The sequence below is a fragment of the Styela clava genome, chromosome 5 (genome assembly GCF_964204865.1).
Source record: "Styela clava chromosome 5, kaStyClav1.hap1.2, whole genome shotgun sequence".
NCBI lineage: Eukaryota > Metazoa > Chordata > Ascidiacea > Stolidobranchia > Styelidae > Styela > Styela clava.
In genome coordinates, this window is record NC_135254.1 from 3228656 (window position 1) to 3250917 (window position 22262).

Below are 22262 nucleotides of genomic sequence, written 5' to 3' on the forward strand. Positions count from 1 at the left end.
ATTTTGAAGGCTTATATACCCTTAGGTCACACTTCATTCCTGATCATTTATTATATGATACTCATGGCCTCAAAAAATTTTCAAAATCACTTTATCAAATTTTTGTTTCCGCCAAATATGGAAACAATCTCCTTTTTGTTGATTTTCAAAGCCTCTACAGAGTTGTGAATGAAACACATGCTTGTGATTAAAGTTACTTCCAAAAGCGAATTGATATTTGAATTTGGTCCCAAATTGTTGAGTTTGCATTAAATGTGAGTAAAATAGATTTTTGATTTTTTTTTTAGAACATTTTACTCATAAAGTTTGCTGCCCACCGTTGCGTTGTATTTCAACTTGTGACGATCGAAAATCGTTGTCCAAAGTAGTTGGCAAGTTTCTGATGGTATTTTATTTTGTTTTTAAACCTTCAGACTTGCATATATTTTTCATGGAATCATAGTGTTCTCCCCTCATAAATCTAATTATTTTTGTATAGTCTTCCATGGTTTGCGAATATTACCCCTAATTACTCAATAAGTCTAAGTAATGTAAAAAATTTGCTTTATTGTCTGTAAACTTTAATTCTGTGTAGGATTATAAATTGTTTATTTGAAGAAATATTTTCAATGGGGGAGTTTTTTTACTGTGTAGGATTTCGTTGGAAACCCCAGGATTACTAGTTCCTTGTTTTCTGCTTGATTCACAACAGCTGTAAGAGGGCTGGGAAAGTGGGTATTTGTAAGTAGTTATAAATCTCTATTTAGCAATTTTCTGTTTTACTTACATTTTTCCTGAACTGGTGTATTTATATTACTATATTTGTTGTTATTATAAATAAGCTGGATTATAAATCGTATGGCGAACCATGTCCAGTTATTTTGTCACCAGTCTGTCACTGTCAGTACAGCTGTACAGTTTGACAGTACGGTTAATCCAACTTTGGTATGGGAATACTGGCATTGTTTATTGAACTAATTGATTGCTTAAAATGTGTGGATTGATTAGTAGAGCAAGCTGTACAGATCAGCAATTACAGACTTATGAGATCTACCCTGTAATAGCAGAAAGACTAGCAGTTCTCTTGCATATACTAGGAATGGTACAAAACCGAAAAATGTTTGCATCATGTATGCTACAGTTAGGCCATGTCCGAATACCGCTTATAAAAAACGGATTTCCTGCAGTATTACATTTTAACATAGATAAAATACTTCGATAGAGTACATTACTATGACCTGGTAGACTCTTTGATTTTTTTCATTACCAAAATAATGCAAGCCAGCCCCTCATGACCAAATAAAAATTTTTTACAAATTTGATTGTTGCATATGCATGAACTAACATAGAAAACTGTTGCCAGCCAAACCTTGTTGCACATTATTAAATTGAAAAGCAGATAATGTTATTTTAAAGAACTTATAAACATATCAGAGAATTAGTGAACAACAGGATATTTAAAAAGTCCAAGATTGTGCTCAGTAAATCAATTTGTATGACAAATTCAACATTCATATTATTCTTCAGATCAGTATATTAATATATTGGCAGCGCTCTTTCTCATCATGCTAAGTGGTAGGAATATGTTCTGATTACTCTGCCTGGGTTGGCAGGTTTGAATCCCATGTGGAGATAGTTATGGGCTCATGGCCCCCTTCCGGAAGTTTTTAGCACTAATGGCCCCTCTGTTTATCATTTCGGGGTATTTATAGTGTTATTATTATTGGTGGATGTCAAATCCCATTATGCTCAAACAATTCATGCTCAACAATGTGAAACACCTTGTGAAATAACCATATAAGGCAATGAAACTAGTAAGAACGGGGAGTTTTCCTGTGAAGGCAGATGGGAAATCAATTCTGCCCCCTCCTCCGACCGCTCTGTATCCCCCGGTTTGGAGTCGCTGCAGTAAATACTTTTGTGTGAGATAAATATTTTTTGATTCCAGGATACAATGAATGGCAAGGTTGGCATTAGGAAAAATCAATTATCCAAAATTAATATGAGTGACAGAACCTAGTTTGAATTGAACGTAGCGCTGTTGTCTGAACCTTTCAATTTATAGACTAATAGCGTAAAACTGATTTGATATAAAATATTACCTGTAGCAGAACACGTAAACAGCTTTTAAAGTGTATCAATTTGTGCATGTAATTACAGCATCAGGAAATTATCATATGCACTGGAAGTCTTAGCAGAGTATGTTATGTATATCTCATTGTGATTTTTGATTTGACAAATTATTTAGTACTATATCGTCACATATAAGCCTAGTTTGAAACTAGAGAAAAGTTTTCTGATTTTTAGGGACTTGGGGAATATTATTGTTAGTATTTGCTTAGTTTCGTCCGGTGAATATTATCAGTATTTGCTTAGTTTCGTCTGGTGGAGAACCTCTAAAATTCAACTTCATAAGAATTCTATTTCCGTCCACATCTTGAGGAAAAATATGAGAAAATCAGTGGTTGCTACATTTTCCAGTTTAACATAGCCTTTCCCATTTACACTTTGGAAGTTGTAGCCATATTGTGGTATATAAGCCAGAATTATATTAGAGGGCGACCTATGAAAGTAGTCTTAGTTTTGAAAAAACATATTGATTCTATGCCAGAGTTTATTTTTTATAGTATTAAGAAATTAGTGGTTGCCATATTTCCTATGTATAACCTTCCCAAACAATAATTTGGGAGTTGAAGCCACATAAGGCTTTATAAGCCTGAGTTTGACAATTTGCCTCTTTCAAGGTTTTCATGCATGTTTTACATATGTATATGTGGCATAATATTTTTATTTCTAATTCTATTATATAGGTGGAAAATATGCTTTTATCAATAACACAGAAAAAAACAATAAAACATTTGAAAAAAAGAAATGGTCGAAATGCTTTGTGCAATCCCTGGCTTTTCTGAAGGCAGCAAGAATTACTGATTTGTTTTTCAGTCTAATTTTCTCATTCTGCTATGCTGTTGCCCATGGTTACCTCACCGGTACTTGGAGTCTCTTTTTTTGTATCGGTTTTGTTTTTTTGACATTTATTTTTTCAATTACATATATTTGTTCGACGTCTTTCTATTCTACATGTATCAAAGTTAGACTTTTACCATGGGTGTCGCTGCTTGATAACCAACATTATTTTTTTCGCGTCACCCTTCACCATAAAATGCCTTTTTCATGTTTTTTTCCTTGTTTTTATAATACACATTGTCCCACTACAGCATATGCGGATTACCACCTAATCTAATTAAATCTTATTTAACAAAGCGTCATCAAATGGTCATAAATCTTATTATTAATATGCATCTTGTGGGTAGCACTCTTGGCCCCATATTTTTTCTAGTCTACCTCATTGACCTTCCTACTTCCATCGCATTTGATACCACACTATTCGCTGATGATACAGCTCTGCATTACGGCCTCAAGTATTGTAGATCTTCAACACACTATGAATAACTTGAAAATAAAGCAAATTGAACATTGGTTGAAACTGAATAAATTGTCGCTTAACTTTCCAAAAACAAATTTATGGCTTTTGGGTCTATGAAAAAATAAGGTACGAAAACTTCAAATTAGAAGTTGGCACGATTAGTTAGTACTATAAAATATTTGAGAATTGTCTTGGATGAAAAACTTATGGAAAATCACATAGATTACTTTAAAATAAAACTTCACCAATCACTTGGAATGCTATATAAATCAGTGAGGTTTGTTAATCTTGAAACTCCTAAAATAGTTTATAATAGCCTGGCCTTTTCACATTTTTGATATGGTGTATTAAGTGACATAAACTGCTTTAAAACCTCTTGTTGTTTTACTTTTTATTAACTTATTACCACAATAATTTGTTGTTGTATGTGAGCTGAACTAGTAAAGTTGAAGCTAACTTCTAATAGATAAACGAGTGTTTTGTGCATTTCATCCTTGATAAAAAACTAAACTATTATTTTCAGATCTTAGTTTAACACTTAAATTGTAAGAGTCTGTTAATGAATGACGATGAATTCACAAGTAATAAACCAGGCTAGAGCAAAACAGTCAGATCGTCTCATGACATCATATGACAGGTTCAAAGAGAAAGGGTTTCTTTGCGATTTCAACATCAACGTTGGTGAAAAATCGTTCCGAGTGCATCGTACTGTCTTGGCAGCCTCTTCAGAATACTTTGAAGCCATGTTTTCAAGCAACTTGAAGAAAGTTCATGACGGTCACATTAATATGAAGGATGTTGATCAGGATGGGATCCTACAATGCATAGAGTTCATGTATAAAGGAAAGGCAGATTTGAAAATAGAAAACATTCAGCATATCCTGCATGCTTCCAATCTTTTACAAATGGAGGAATTAACGAATCTTTGTTTTCAATTCTTGGAAATTAACATTTCTCCAATAAATTGTCTCTCTGTAATCAACCTGGCTCAAATGTATGATCGCCATGATATAAAAGAACAAGCCGAACAGGTTGTGGTCGATAATTTTGAATCTGTTATTTCTTCTGAGATGTTTCCATTCGTCACCAAATCAGACCTCTTGCGTTACATGAGAAACGAGACTTACCAAACATCATGGAAAGCTGTGGTAACATGGGCAAGAGGAAAACATAAAGCAGATGTTTCTGATTTTGTCAGCATCGAGCAATTTCCATTCAAATTTCTTCTGGATACTGTCCTCAGAGAACCCATTGTTAAAAACAATAAAACAGCTGAGAAATCCGTAATAACTGCATTGTTTTCTGATGTCAAAAAACTTGAGACAAACCTTGATATTGACAACTGCTTTATCTTGAAGAATCTCTCCGAAACCAATCAAACTCCTAAACAAACGACAGTAAAAGACTCCATTATTCGATTCTTGGAGACAAATTTTGAACAAATTAGCAAGAAAAAGGAATTTCTTGATATCAGCAAGGATGACATACTGAGACTTTTCAAATCTTCAGAAACAAAGTATTCTTCTGAGGCTGTCAAATATGAGGCGATGATGAAATGGGTGAAACATGATGTCAAAAACAGAAGAAAAATCTTCCAAGACTTGTTTATTTTCATTAAACTCACAAACTTATCTCTTGAGTTTCTTAAAGAGACAGTTCGACTCGAACCCTTGGTTAAAAGATCAGAGAAGTGCCATGATTTGCTGATGGATGAATTTATAACTAGAGCATCTTCAAAAGCTGAAGAAAAAATAATAGCAGAGAAACCCTTGGTCCAACCAGAATCAAGCTCTCCAGAGGATGATGAGGAAGGATCTTCCGCCATTGGAGGGGCATCGGGTTATGGCTCTGCCAGTTCCAGACCAGCTAACGGTAGTAAAAGTAAAAGTTTATCATATGTTAAATACAGAAAATCAGGGATAACGAGTCTTCCCTGTCAGTTTCCATGAGTCTCCCACTGTGGTTTTTGAATATCTCTTATCAAAACTCTCCAAAAATTGACCTCGGATTATTAACCGAAATATACGGTTATATTGATGACCTTTTTGTGTTCAAGTGCATTAGTAAGTGCAAAAGGTAAAACACTAAATTTCGATCCCATGTGTGAATAAATTTCCCAAGTGTGATTAAATTGAAAATCTATAAAATGAAGTAAATTTTATGATATTTTGTCCAACTGATGTCTCTGACCCAGGCTTCTGTTACTGGATAAATTCATGAATCTGCATATTTGAAGTTGCTTATGCCAGTATTGTTTTTCCATAAACTCAACTTCTCAGAAATTCCTTCAATGCGTTAATTAACAAACAAGGCCATATAGTTGCAGCCATTGATATCTATTGATATGTAAATAGGCACTTCATTTTACAAAGAACCAGATTTTTCCCTGTAGGGCATTGCCTACACAATTTATTACACACTTGGGTTGTGAGTGGGGCATGGAGGTTTGAATCTGTGTTGTGTGATCTGTAGAGCCAACAGTTAAGTCTTGCGCTTTAACCACTAGACCAGTGGTCGGCAACCACCGCCCACCGGGCCGCAGCCCATCGCCGGTCCTCGGAAAGGTTACTACTGGTTCGCAGAAAAGTGACACAAAAACAGACTCCATTATCGCACTTCCATAATCTAACTACCACAAATCCGGAGACAAGTTAACATATCAACTTGTAATAATATTGTATATGGCTAAACAAACATCATTGATGCAATTATTAAATAATTGCGCAACAGTACCTAACAAAACTGTGTATTTGCAATATGGATATGTAGCCTTGAGCCAAAGAAATGAAATTTGTCCAGTTTGCGTACTTTGTCATACTAAACTCCCAAATGTGGCAATTATGCTTTTGAAAGTTATTCGAATGATGAGATTGTCATGTTAGGGACGGATTGTTGGACTTATTTTTTTGGATGAGTTTGGATTTTTAATAGTAACAAGCAGAAAAACGAACGACAGAAATGGGCTGAACCTAAGAAACTGTTACATGTACCACTGTCGAACATGTCTCGAAATTGGGAATAGGTAATCCCCAGCAAACATGATGCAGATCTTGCAGTAAATAGCATTAACTTTGTTTTTGAAAATACTGTTAACACAGATTTTCTAACGTGTGTAATTTATAACACATGTTTAGTTTTTGTTTGTACATAGGTGGTCTGCCAGAATTTATGTCCGTCTTTGCTGGCCGTTACCTAAAAAAGACCATGGTATTGCCCAAAACTCGAATAACCACACAATAGCTTAATTACTTCTAGATACCATAATTTTCATTCTTTAAATATATAATTTTTACATACCATGGTACCTTTTAGATATCATTGAACCCTTCAATCACAAGCATTTTTGCTTAAACAGGAACAAACATTACTCTTGCTACAAGTTTTGATTTTATTTTTACCCAGGTGCAGAATCTCAGTCGTCAAGTCAAACTACTTCTAGTCTAAAAATCATCAACCAACAACCACCTGGTGGGGGGATGAGAAGTAATGTCACTGAATCACTGCCAGGATATGAAGGAAAAGGGACTTGTGTCATCACCTACTCATTTCCTGCTGGAAGTCTGAAGGTGAGTTATGAAACAAATTTAACTGTTGGTTGGAAAATAAATTACAGATTTACTGGAATCAAGATTCCTAATCAATAAGGTTTTTGTTCTTAATATCAATCCCCATTGCACATTAGTAAATTTGAACATCGATCAATTAAAATATATTTCCTGAAACAAATACCAGTGCAATAAATGGAAAATTACAATTTGTTGAAAGTAATATTTAGGGATGCCCATAACCTGATAGTTTGCCTAGAATTCTTTGGTACAATTATTGTTATTGTGAATTTCTTGAATTTCATTTCTTGATTCATTGAGGGGTCACAAATATATATCTTATTGTCAATCAAGAAGCAAAATCATTATATATGTCAAAATTTACTAAATACAACACGATGTGAAGAAAAAACGTGGATGGAAAATAGAAAATTTTCTGTCATACCCTTTGATTTCATAAATGCTTCAAATATGGTGATTTTGATATAATGGCAAAGGCATCCCTTATAATAGTACTGTCATGTTACTTTTTTATGCGATGCTTATTCGTGTCTTTTGCTCTGAACAAGGCCCTATACAAGCAGTCACTGATATTTAGTAGGGTGATTCACGTAACCACTGGTCTGTTTCAGCCTCATCCACCATCAAGTCTATTCTTCCGAAAACGAATAACTGGCTAAACAATCCCTTACGTGTTATAGACTGGTAACCGGATGAGAGGCTGTGGTTCGCCACTTGATTAGGTCGTCATATCGGCTTTTCTCTCCCCAGGATAAATATGTTAATTCTGTCATATCTTATATTTAATGAAATTCAAGCTATCAGACACTGATATCTAATGATATTTAAGGAGATATTATTATTTCGAATTTTCTGGTTCTGCATTTCCTATCCAATTTATTTCATCCTGGGTGAGGTGGTTGGCATGGATTTGAACCGAGATGTTCAATATGTGATGTCAGCTTAGTTCAGTCCAACACTTCAACCATTAGGACAGCGGTTCCAAAACTTTTTGTTTGTGCGGCGCTGAAATATTAGGAAAAAAAACTAACAGCGTGCTTATGGAAAAAATTTGAATAAAATTCAATATTGTGATCATTAATGTGTACTTCATGTTTGTAAACATATACGCCTAATGTAAACTTTTCTCTGCCTGATTTTATTTTGAAACTCCAAACAAACTCAACAATAAACAGATAAATAAAGTGCAGCTTGGGAAATTGCAGCAAGCAGTGTCCATCTCTATTGTTACGTAACACTAGTGCACCGCGGCACACCCTTTGGTAACCACTGTGTTGGGCCATTGCACAGCCCAGAATCTTGAAAGAAGTATTGCTGAATGTTTGCATTCACTCACATGAGTTATTGCTTCTCATAGAAATATACAGAATCAGGCAGTATTTTGTATAATGTTTATATGGGTTGACTCTGGTTCATGCTTTGTCCATCTATAATTAATTTAAACTGGTTTGCTGATTGAATTCAGTTCTAATAGAAAGCAAAGCTTTGAAAGGTTTGTTATTGAGAAAAAAGTTCGAATATAGAAGCCATTTGTGCAGTAAAATCATAACATAGCCATATATAGATCATGCTTGTTGAAACTTGAGTAATATTAAACTTGTGGTATGTTTATATTTAATTTGTTCATAGAATTTAGTTCTTCCATGTTTAATTTAGAATTTGATTCAATGGTGCAGTAAAATCACGACAAGCTAAATATGTAGCGGGCTTCCTTATAATTTCTGATTTCAATGTTTAATTAAGTTGTTGGGTTGTCAGGTTGAATTAATCTATTAGAAACACCAAGCATTTTGTTAGAAAATTCCTAATTTCTGCTAAACTTTCATAGATATTCTGATATTTATATCAGTTTAACAAACCCCCAGGTATGAGAGATGATTAGTTTTGTTTGTTTCTTCAGGGGGTTTCATATGAAGCACAAGAATTCACTGAATATTTGCCATGGACTGATGATGGAAACATATGTCTCAACTTACTCAGACAAGCATTCAATGCAGGATTGATTTTCAAGATTCAGAAAGTTGGTGACAAAAGAGGAAAAATTGTTTGGAACAATGAGTTTCCTCATAAGACTAATAAAACTGGAGGACCTGAGAAGTAAGTACTTGTGTTCTTTATGTTTGATGGGTATTTACTTCCTAAAATGTTAGAAAATAGGAAGGAATAAAACAAATTGTTGTTTGTTATGTATTGCACTACGAAGCAATTCAAAATTCTTCAAACTCCTTATTTTGGTATCTAAATTCGTCTAAATTTGGTATCTAAATTTTGGTATCTAAAATTTGGTATCGTCATTAATGGGAAATAATAAAAAATGGGATTCACAACCCCTGGTATTTAAATTATTGCGCATATTTACCTTGGGATTTATTTTCATTCGAAGCATAAAGACATATTGGATAAAATAGTTTTCCTAAAAATTATTCAAATTTATTTATTTGGATTTTACCAACCTTGCTCAAAGGAAAACTAAGCTCATTTTTATATGAAAACGATTTATTTAATTCAGAGTGACTTAATGTTTTTTAACTGCCAGGGTCTGGTCTAAAATTCCGGACATATTCGCGTAACCATTATGACCACAACTCGTATTTATTAAATAGATAAGAAATCTAAATTATGATTCTAAAATGTTGTATTTTGGGCATCTGCACTATGGTTGTGGTTCTCAGTACCAATGGTTTTCTTATAATTCATTCTGAACAAAACCCAAGAAAGGTTGAACTTTGACATTTATTTGGAAGTCAGAGTCATAATTTGTTCCTGTTAAGAAGTTGCAATTTCAGACTTTTTAACAGAAACTAAATTGGTCGCTTATGATAAATTTAAATGTTGGTGCTCTTGGAGTATTCATACCAAAATGGTGCACGACCTGACATAGTATTAAGTACCAAGTTAGTTTTCAGGTTGTGCGTCATCTTGGTACAAATACTTCCGGAGCGCCTAAATGTTTGTCAACCAAGAGTTTTTTCTTCAACTCCCTAGGTGCAAGTTCTGTACTGCAATACTCTGAAGTCAGGATCCATCATTTACCAAACTTCCATTCTTTTTCTATGTACATGTTCAATGAGAGTCAAATATTTTGTTTCAGCAATGGATATCCTGATCCAAACCATACAATGAAACTGAAAGAAGCATTGGAGGCGAAAGGATTCAAGTTTGATTATTCAATACCGGTGAGATAATTCTATTCATTTGACACTCTGGCAAAATATTGCTGTGAACACTTTCCTCAACATGCATTCTTATGAACAGTCTCAAATTCTTGAAATAACAAGTTGGGTAATCATCACTTGAAACTGAATTGAGTAATGAACTTGCATTGGTATCGAAGGTAGATAAAGAGTTGCTTGTTTACATGAAATTTTCTCCGATTCTAATAATTCGATTTGAAAAGCCCAGCCCTAAATACATCATAGAGTGCTCTACTGTCACATATGATGTCACAATAACATGATTTTGGAGCTTTTAAAATGCAAATTCAAAAGCGCAATCTTCAATGAGACACTCTATCTGCTGGGCAGTTTTCATTGACAATATAGGTTCAAGGTCCCACTTTTACATCCACCCAGTTCTTTTGAATTCATGTAGGTTCTTTGACAATTCACTATTAAAGTGATGACAAAACAGTGTGTAGGATATGGTGATATTAATATTATAGGAATAAATGGTTTTTTATTCCACGTTTTTACCTTCATACAAGGCCTTGTGTAAGCATCCAATGATATGTAAATGACTAATATTTTTCATAGATACTGTAATTTTACCAGTGACAAAAAATTAGCTCTGTAGCTTGTAGGAAATATCAAGCTTGGATAGATAAATAAATATAACAAAAACATGACTTCAACAGATTATGTCTGAATAAGCTGCCGTATTATAGTCAGTGTATAGATTAATAAATTCTAGTTTCTTATTGCCTCTTATCAAAATTATATTTTCACTTCGACATATTTTTTCTTCCAGTAAAAATTTCCTTCCACTTCTCAGATTCCCCTCCCGTTGTTCCGAAGTTGACGAGATCCAGAAAGATTTCCTACAACACTGATTGTACTGTTCCCTGCATAGGATACTGAAATTGCTTCATTAAATCTACATCAAATGCCAAAACAATATTACCATTGCAGCCATTGTGCAAATTATGTTCTTGATCAAATATTACAAATAACAAAGTTTCATATTCAGAATTGTATTCGTGCCATTTGTGTAAGGCGAATTGACAAATAAGTAAAATGCCCTAGGCGGCTGAAGCTTAGGACTTAACTGCGCTGACATCGTTGATTACACATTGCAGGTTTAAATTCCACCCCCTCACCTCTCCCATGGTCTATTAGATTGAGTAGGCGAAAAGAAAAGATTTTGAACCTTTCAAATAAATAGTTGCTCCTCACATATTGTTAGATATCAGTGACTGCTATCATACAGTTTAATATTTTTGAGGCATTTTTTTTATAATTCTCTAAATATTCCTGTTTTTTCCACAATCTACAACACTCTGGGTGAGGTAGCGGGCATATGATTGAACTTGGGTTGTTTAATCAGACATGCCAACATAGTCGAGTCCAAACACAACGCTAATAGGATGATTGTATTGCCAATATATTTAATTTGGTGGAATCAATCAGCAAAACGCTAGGTATTCGCATTAATTCTTTATTAATTATGATGTGCTAAATAAACTGGCATTTTGAAGTTAGTCAAGATATCTGAAAATTGTTCTGACAATTTGTGTGTTATACCCGAATGCCCATTGGTTCGTACTTTAACAAAAATTAATTAATCAAGTATGGTTTGATTTAAAAAATGGCCAACCCAAACCTGTGTTATTGAGCTCATGAATTACGCTGAATAGATTATCTGTATAAATATTTTTACCATGGGTCCTAATTGCTATCCACAACTAAATATATTATTAATCTAAGTTTCAATGTTGTTTCTTATGCATTTTAATATATTACTTTTATGATATATTGTATAATTTTTCCGTAGGGTCCCCGCTTCTGCTGTAAATAGATCTATACAATTCTGAGCTTCTAATTGCCAACCACCGCTGTATATATATCAATATCCAATAGTATTTTTATAATCATGCAACCAAGCCAAGTTCGGTATAATATAAGATACTACCGAAGTATGTGGACCAAGATGGCCGACACCAGAACGTAGTATGTGTACCAGGTTAGGGTTAGGCCATAATTTCAGGTACAATTACTACGGGAGTCATTTGGCTAGTCCCCGAACTCGTAATACTAAAATTAGGAAAATTGGAATAAAATTATGGCCTTGGTACACAACTATGTTCCGGTGTCCGCCATCTTGGTTCACATGCTTTGGGATTACCTAATATAAAGCATCTGACAATATACAAATCAAGAGTTCAAGCGAAATTATTTTTGAAAATACGTGACTTTGTATACTCTTGCACTTCAAAATTAATTTGGCTACATGCTCAAGTGTATTTTATATGTTCTCGAACAATTTTTATATAAACGAATGTGTTGATATTTTTATAACAATTTATGCGATCAAGCCAATACTGTACATACAAACTATCAAGACTTCTGAAGCAAAAACACCACTGAGTTATCATTCCGTAAATATATTTTGTATACGTTTGCTGATCACTGTATATTCTATTGAATATTTGATAGCATTCTAAAAATTAAAGTCATTAAGTCATTAGGTCAGATATTAAGTCAACCCAAAAAAATTGACTTTTGTCTAAAAAAAAATATACAAGATAAATTAGAAAAATGATTATATTGTGGCTTTTTTACTAATAATTTTATAAACTCAATTTTTTTAATGTTTATTTACTAATATCGAAGTCTCAAAAATGTCGTGTTCCACTCTTGTCCCTTATAAATGTCCCTCCTCTTGTCCCTCCTTTTTCATTTTGCAACACTAGTTACCACTCTACTGAGCTTCAGTAGATATTCAATGTGGAAAAAATGGTCCGAGTAAGCATGTGAAGTGGGTATGGCAGGAGGGTAATAAGTATGCATACGAAATTAGATTTGAACAATTAGGACTGGTGTGTGGCACAGCATTTTGGGACGTTCAATTAATATGGCGCTTCAAATTGTCTGAAAAATCTCCTTATCCACTCTCTTTAACAATTGTAATAATTTTATTGTAAGAATGATTTTTCAATTATCCATAAACCTGATTGTAGATCAGTTGCAACGTGTGTCATTTTATTACCTGAGAAAGAAAACCATGTCAATGTGATAGAGGGGGAGTTTATCATCATTTCAATAATTAAAAAAGGAGACATTTGTGAAGAAACTCACTAGAATACACATTAACTTGTGAAGTATATTATCAATTTAATTAAAATTCGAAAATATTTTAGAATGTATTGGGAATGGTAGATTGATTGGTTTTGTCAATTCCACAAATAAAAATATTTTTAATATAAGAAAAAATCAATCTAAATTCATTTTTTTTCTTTGTACGATGCTTATTTACAACTTTTGCCCTGAACAAGACCTTGTACAACTATCCACTCATATCTAATAATTCGTAAAAAGCTAATATTTATTTAAAATGACCAGAATATCTCTGGTTGGGTATTGCCCATCCAATTCATTTCACCCTGGGTAAAGTGGGGGATGACGGCATGAAACTCTAACCCGAAATGTGTGATCTCAATACCAACACAGTTAAATCCAACGCGTTGGACACGAGGCCATCGCCACATCCAAGGTATTAGTTTTTCTCTATCATTACAGTAACCACATCTTGTTGTTCCATGTCTACAGGTGGGCTAGGATTGAGTGAGAATGGCACCTGGGAATTTACCAATGTTCTTTTAAGATAGTTAACCAATAACCTAACCACCTGCTGGCCCTCAGATTTTGCCCAGTTTATAGAAGGTTGGATATGGAAATAGCAATCTGGTTAACCTTTCCATATGCCTTGAGTTGGACCGTTGAGAAAGTCAAATTAGATAATTCAATACTAGATTTGAGTCATCTAATTTAATGATTTAAGTCTTGCAAATGGCCCGACTTGACAACTTGTCAGATATGATACTGTTTATGTTTGGTCATTGAATAATTTTCAGTATAGTCCTCAGGCATGTAGTATTTAGTTTCAAAATTAGTAGCAATCAAATAAGGCTCTTTTCCTTTCACATTGACAGAATCGAATAAAGAAAATTTCAAGTGTCAGCAGCGCAATAGCAAGAGTGTTGCAAACTCAGCACCTTAACAGTTACCCCATACATTCATAACTATTGCATATATCTTCACCCTTTCTGACAAAATGGACTTCGCGATAGAAGGTTTAGAATTCAACTCTGTATTTGGACGTGTAGTTTATTAAACATTCACAAAATTGCTACCCCAAATTCAACCCTTCAATTCCGTAATGCATAACTGTTGTTTTTCAAATTAATAAAACTGTTTATCGTCTCATCGGTGTGGTGCCTCATTCTAAGCGATATGAGTACGCTTTTCCGCCACACATCTGATTACTCTGCGCGGTTCGAATCCGTGGGGATAATTATATGGGAAAAGATTGCTGGATTCTTGCCAACACAGGGTGGTGTTACGTCTTTCACTTAAGTTAGTCTATTTTATAGGTATATTTTGATTTCGCCTCCCTCTCCCCTAAAAAACATAAAACAAAACAATGAATACACAGAAGTTTTGAAAAATCGGGAAGTTCAACCATCAAGTCCATGAATGTGAAAGAAATATTCGATTAACTAATCTCATACTCGACATGGACTGGTAACCAGACAAGACACCGTGGTCCTCGCCTCCGGGAAAGAAGCCTATGTAAATTTAGTATACTATCTTTTATCACTGACAGAACATGATGTTCCTGGTAAGGTAAAATTGTTAGGTCCTTCTTCAATTATATTTGAGAGTTTTCCAAGTGTTGTAAACTCTTTATGGTATTGTGACTTACTTATCACTAGCGCGATTCCATCGTATGACGTACCAGGCAGGAGAAGGAAGTGCTTTCAGTGATGTCTTCTTGATTGTTATATTTGAACGGGGACTTCCCCCGCGCACAACAGCGCCACCCATCAGATATATAGTTAGTTATAGTCATAGTCATAGTCAAGTTTGAGAATTTCTATTCAGAACATTTTCCAAACCACGTACATCCATTATATCCAGAACATTTATCTTATTATTTGACATTGTTCTTATAATAATTTATCTCTGAAACGGATTTTATATCTTTTTTTAATAGTGTGTATATGATTTTATCTGACGACCTTAATTAGGGGGCGATAGATACCAGGTATCAAGACCATGGACATCATTAATTTATCAAAAGCATTTTAACCCTTAATTTAGTCAGTGAAAGCAAAATTAAAGTTAAATGTTACCATCAAGTCATCCTAAATCTTCTAGTCAGTAGTTACTAACTGAACATATTGCATTCTTTATTTTAAAAATATATTTAAGAACTATTTTGGGCATGAAGGCAGTAAATAGGACCAATTAAAAAGATTTAACAATAAACCAGATAAATTCATTTTAATTTCCTTATGCAAGACAATTTAGGATGAAAAACGTGTGAAAACAATTATGAAGTATAAAAAATCTCAACTAATGTTCATGAAGCATTGTATTTCCATGAAGTATTACAACAATAGAACAGAACTTTGGAGTTTATTTTTCGAAAATAGTAAGACAGTTGCAATATCGGAGTATATGCGCCCAATTAATTGTCTAAGATGTCAGTATGCTACTAGGTAAATGTTTCAGATGAATAGGCATATTTTACTTTATAAAAAAAAAGATATAAGTTACTGGAGTGTAAGTGACTTATTGGTTTATAGGGACGGAATGTAATTTTCAGGGTAACTGGGCATCAATTTGTTATGTTACATTCTGAGAGGTGATGGCCATGGTTTGATCTCTAGACAGACAAAATTTTCACTGTGACCTATAATTTGCCAATTTTATCCTGCTGTAGTAAATCAAACAATATTAGGTTTCTGTCTATTGATAAGCAGCTAAGATCTATTACATTTAACTAATAACAATTTAATTTTCAATCTTCTATTTCCTACCAAAATCGACATCATCACCTTTAGAATTTTAATAATGGCTTGATGTCTTTTTTTTGATTGTGTAAGTATTGATTTGTTGCTTCTGAAAGGTTTCAGGTTTCATCCTTCTAATATTTTGAGCTCAGTTCATAACAGGCCAATGCCTTACTCTGTTTTGATAGATATGGCTTTGTTAGGTGTCATGTTAGTACATCAGGTAATCTAGTATATAATTTGCGAGTTTATTATATTGGCCACAAGACTCATCAGGATTATCACAAATATCTCCAACATGCAATTTTAATTATCTCACTCAACATCTTGATCATAATAATTGTTCTACAAGTCCCATCATCAACATCTAAATTTTAGGTTTTCTTTATCATTATAGAATTCTTCCGAACTGTCATGCAATGCCAATGACAATGGTTTGCTATTTGGTTCTGGTCCAGTTAAAATAATTATCTGCCACAAATTGATATATTTAATCTTGATGTAGCAAATTATACAAAATTAAGTTTTTGTCCTAGAATAAGCACAAGGCCTATAAAAGTATGTGGCCCACTGTAGTTGCATAAGGCACGATTCATCATTTTTATCTTTTCATACAAACCCTTATGATATTTATTTTTTTTTTCCTTCATCCACCACTTATAATTGACTCAATACGATCTCAATTTCTATTTTGTTCTCATTATTCATGTGTCTGCTTTGTATTTAGGTAATTGTTAATGTTTCCAGGTAGCAGTAGTAATTTTATAATTACTTCCATGTTTTTTTCTCTGTTCATTTTATCAATGGGGTGTACTAGGGTATTGTGTATTGAACTGTATTACCAACCAATGTATGATGTATTTCTGTGATTTTTATCTTAGAATTTTTAACTAATTACTGATCTTAATAATTTGCAGCCATATCTTGTTTTATCTGAAGAAGTTAGACTATGATCTAACGAAAGCTCATAAATATACTTGATATTTTGTGGAAAGAGATTATGTTATTTTTATTCATTTCATCAATGGTTGCTATCATGCATTCCAAAATTTACTGATAGTTCCAGTCATAAACTTGCTGCTATATATGTGTATATGGAAGATAATGCCTCAATTCCATTTATCATTCAGTTCTTTCTTTTTACAATTTCATTTTTGTTGTTTTTAATCAGTCCCATTCATCTAAGCACAATTACTCCAAATACAGATTTGTTTGTGAGTATTTTATACTTATTTGATAATACATCTTATGTTAAATTTTTCTTTGGGCAGTTTTATTTACTGTACTTAGCTAGTTGAAGTTTCATGATTCATTTTGAGCACTGCAATTTTGTATCACAACCTACTGTTCTGTTCAAGTGATTCCTCACTGATATTCTACCTACTGAGATGCTGTATAAGTAAGAAGGCTAGTGTGGTAGATTAGTTTTGGGTAGTCTGCAAATTATATTTAATGAAATATCTTTTGACTTTAATAAATGGGATAGAATAGGACTTACAAAAATTTTCTAGGAGAGAGAAAGCCGATAATACAGTCTAATCATATGCAGCACCCTGGCCTCTCGTCCAATTGTCAGTCCATGTCAAGTATAGGATTAGTACTTAGTCAGTTGTTCATTCCAGATGCACTTGATGGTTGAGGTTGAGGAAGACGTAACTCACTAGCGGTTGAATGAAACACTCTGCGGCAGCGATGATTTCAACAATCTTCTCACGCATAATTATTCTGCAACCCCATGCAGGGTAATTAGAAGTGCGGTGCACATTCCTAACGCCTAGCATGATGCACCACGCCGCCAAACCCACGAATCTGTCTGCAGACTTTATTACCATGATCTAGGATTTTAATGGATGTTAATAAAGCCTTTTATTGCTGTGGTTTACAAACGTTTTTTTGTTGAATATATAGCTTCAAATATTCATTTAGATAATGTTGTGGTAATGAATATGGCAATAATCAATTACAGTTATAGTTTCCCTTGTAGGATATTAATATTTGTACTTTTAAGTAAATTCAATTAGTCAGTGTATTTGTGAAAAAAACTTTATTAGCATTCTGGTTTATAGAGAAATAGGTTTTAGAATTCTATTGTGTTAAGCAGCATTCGTTGAGACATACCCAATATGTTTCAGAATGCTAATAAGAAATATTTTGGGTGGCTTGTTTTGTGATGTTGACAGCCTCATTTTCCTAAGCACAAATGTGCTGTTATGTTTATGTGCATTATATATATTTAGTACCAACAGATTCATTATTCAATCCTCGTTTTGGACAGTTTTATATACATAAATAATTCGTTGAATTTCTAGATTAATTTTGAGCACTGCAATTTTTGTTTTACAAAATATACAGTTTTGTTCTAGGGGCCTTACTAAGTTGCCTACATTGAAATGGAAGTGTATCCCAGTTTGGGAACCACTGCACTAGACTAACCACAAATCTCACAAAGATCTAGACAGTTTTAGATACATTGGTTAGACTCTTGAAATTTTTGTATTCATTTTGAGCACTGCAATTATCCTTCACCAAATATACAGCTCTGTTCAAGCATTCCTTTACTGAAGTAGGCTGGTGTGGCAGAGTAGGTTTAGGTAGTCACCAAATTACAAAAGATCATATAAATTTATTACATGAATCTACTATATAATTGGCCATGTCTGCATACTTTATTATAATATTATATCATGATATAGAATTGAAGTGAAACCTTTATTGCTCTGTGATTTGCAAAATAATTTTTTGTTGAGTATAATATAGTTTTGAATGTCCTTTTTAAAGATGTTGTCAATGAATATAGGATATATTTTATTAATTTGACGTCGTATGGATTATTTATGAAGATTGAAAATAGGTTACTCTCCTAGATTAATTTTGAATTCAGGTGATGCCAACCCTATCCAAATTCATTCTAGCTCAGTGGTTCTCAACCTTTTTTTTTTCGTGGCCCATTTTTGTTGCCCAAAAATTCTTGTGGCTCATTCACTTTTTATTGCAAGGGGGTAACTACAAGAAAAATCGAGATCTTTCTGCGAAATTAAATTCTGCCACTTAAACGTTTATAATTAGAATGAGAATGTGATATCATAAAATGTGACATATATATATATATTGTTTTTTCTCCTAGTCTTGTGATATTACTAAAATCATTTAGGATTATTAATAATTATTAATGAACTAATTATTACAAATCATGATAAATCAAAAATAATTTTAATCACATACATAAATACAACTTTTGGAAATTTTCTTGAAAATTAAAGTTTAGATCGGAATTCATCCATTTCATAACCTAACTTTGCATCTTACAAAAACTACATTTTGTTAAAAGTAAAGTCAATTACAAAATACAAAACAAACAGTGATGCTTATCACGAGAAAATAGCAAACAAGAATTTATACTAAGTGGCCTTATACAAAGAGTGGTTTGTTTGCATTGCTGATTATGGCAACCAGCTATGTTACATCAGGGACAAAGTACAGAAAGAAACTTATTATAAAATACAAACCCTTAATGAACTGTTCAAAATTTTGGCAAAATTTATGGCATTTTCAATATAAAAAAAATTAAATTTCTAGTTACGATCAATATCATTCAATCCCAAAATTTTTATATTGTTACCTGTGAATCAAATTTTCAAAAGTTCAATTACCCCCTTTTAATAAAACTACAGTATTCATATACTTTCATTTTTTCTTTGGCTAAAAATGGTGAGAAGACTAACAGCTTCTAACTTTGAAGTGCTCAGCATTCGTATGTTCCTACAAAATATGAGACGATATGACTGGGCTCACTGACTAGATACGGGCATTGCATGTCCAACTTTTTCCACAGACTAGTCAAAAGTACGGGGATTACAAAAACATCTGGATTACCCCATAAAAAGTATGAGTATAATCTATTGTGGTGTCATTATATTTAAAGTTTGTATTTTTAGTTAAAATGTTTATGTACTTGTACTATTGTACAAGCACTTGTATTATAATACAGTCTTTATAATTTTAATATTTTTTTTTTAACAAAATCTCACGGCAAGGTTCCATACTTTGTGGCTGACTTGTCTCAAATAAAGTAAGATTTGTAAAAAATATAAAGTATATTATGCAGCATTCATTTTGCAATAAATTTCCTCAAGTAAGGGACCCATATCTATACGCCATGCTTCTAGCCTACTTGTGTCATGCTAGTAGAGTATGAGTTGTAAGCATATAAACTTCTGTCTATATATTTAGTTTTGAGTTTTTCTTTTTAATTTATTAGATTATGATATCTTTGACAGTGGCATTGGTGATTGTCATTTCATTATGTGTAGTAGTTTTAGTCATTTTTTTTTAATTTTTAGGAGGACATTTTTATGTTTGCTGTTATAATTTACAAAAATGTAAATTTTATTTGAATGAGCCAAAGTACTATGTTTTTGCTATTTTTATTTTCCCATATAGAATGGATTTAAAGATTTAGGATTCATTACAGAATGCTACCATAGTCTAATAATTTGGGGTATACATTCACTGAATGGAATAGGCAGCAGTTATTTCAACTGTGGCAACCAGGCTTTTGACAAGTAAGCACCAGGTGATTCCAGTTTGCTAGTTCTGCAACGTGCATGTGTTTCCTTTGTGAAACAGTCATATTCAAATAGTTTCAGAATGCTTTAGTATATAGGTTGCTGTATTCTGAGGTAATGTATAGGTTCAAAATACTCATCATTTAAGGCATAACCAAGTATGTGTTCTATTGTAAAATCCTTACATTCATAAACTCTGCTCTGCTGTAAAATGTAGCTAATTTATAGTTAGTATATTTTACCTAAATTCTTTCATTCCTAAATTGTTTCTAGGGGACAAGCTTTGTTATGATATATACAATTATTGTGTGGTGATATAATTCTTGCACTGATTGGAGTTGGCAAATTTGTGTGATTATTTCAGCCATGTGGATCTTGCTATATTATTTTACATTCTTTAAGCAGTATTGAAGGGTTTTCATATTATTATGGATGTGTTGTCACTTGTCACTATCAAAATATTAAGATTTTCTATTTGACTTTGAGCTCTGCCTTATTGTTGGCATATATTCACACTAGCGAAGAAAGACTTTATGGAACTAGTTTTTAGTTCCATGAAATAAATAGCATAAATGGTAAACAAGTTATGCTTTATGGAACCATCTGAACTAGCGAAGTCAAAACTAACTTCCAATAGATAAACACTTTTTTATTCAAGCCATGCTTGATAAACACTAAACTATTATTATCAGATCTTAGTTTAACGCTTATATTATAAATAAGAGTTTGTTAAAGTATGAAGATGAATTCACAAGTAATGAACCAGGCTAGAGCAAAACAGTCAGATCGTCTCATGACATCATATGACAGGTTCAAAGAGAAAGGGTTTCTTTGTGATTTCAACATCAACGTCGGTGAAAAATCATTCCGAGTGCATCGTACTGTCTTGGCAGCCTCTTCAGAATACTTTGAAGCCATGTTTTCAAGCAACTTGAAGGAAGTTCATGACGGTCAAGTTAATATGAAGGATGTCGATCAGAATGGGATCGCACAATGTGTAGAGTTCATGTATAAAGGAAAGGCAGATTTGAAAATAGAAAACATTCAGCATATCCTGCATGCTTCCAATCTTTTACAAATGGAGGAATTAACGAATCTTTGTTTTCAATTCTTGGAAATTAACATTTCTCCAATAAATTGTCTCTCTGTAATCAACTTGGCCCAAATGTATGACCGTCGGGATATAAAACAACAAGCCGTACAGGTCGTGATTGATAATTTTGAATCTGTTATTTCTTCCGAGATGTTTCCATTCATCACCAAATCAGATCTCTTGCATTACATAAGTAACCAGACTTACCAAACATTATGGAAAGCTGTGGTAACATGGGCAAAAGGAAAAGATAACGTAGATGTTTCTGAACTCTTCAAGATCGAGCAATTTCCCTTCAAATTTCTTCTGGAAACTGTCCTCAAAGAACCCATTGTTAAAAACAATAAAACAGCTGAGAAATCCGTATTCACTGCATTGTTTTCTGATGTCAAAAAACTTGAGACAAACCTTGATATTGACAACTGCTTTATCTTGAAGAATCTCTCCGAAACCAATCAAATTCCTGAACAAACAACAGTTAAGGATTCCATTAATCAATTCTTGGAGACAAATTTTGAACAAATTAGCAAGAAAAAGGAATTTCTTGATATCAGCAAGGATGACATACTGAGACTTTTCAAATCTTCAGAAACAAAGTATTCTTCTGAGACTATCAAATATG

The 22262-nt window shown here is 33.2% G+C and overlaps 2 protein-coding genes across 2 annotated transcripts in view; both read left to right on the forward strand.

The window, feature by feature from the left end:
* The window catches only part of LOC144422696 (uncharacterized), a 486406-nt gene that overhangs the window by 128731 nt on the left and 335413 nt on the right, over positions 1-22262 (forward strand). The gene's annotated exons all lie outside the window — the stretch shown is intronic.
* LOC144422698 (uncharacterized) lies at positions 3931-13115 on the forward strand. The gene is made up of 5 exons (XM_078112425.1): positions 3931-5275; positions 6806-6969; positions 8870-9066; positions 10061-10145; positions 10960-13115. The coding sequence occupies exons 1-5, from the start codon at positions 3967-3969 to the stop codon at positions 10984-10986; spliced, it is 1782 nt and encodes a 593-aa protein (XP_077968551.1). The 5' UTR covers positions 3931-3966; the 3' UTR covers positions 10987-13115.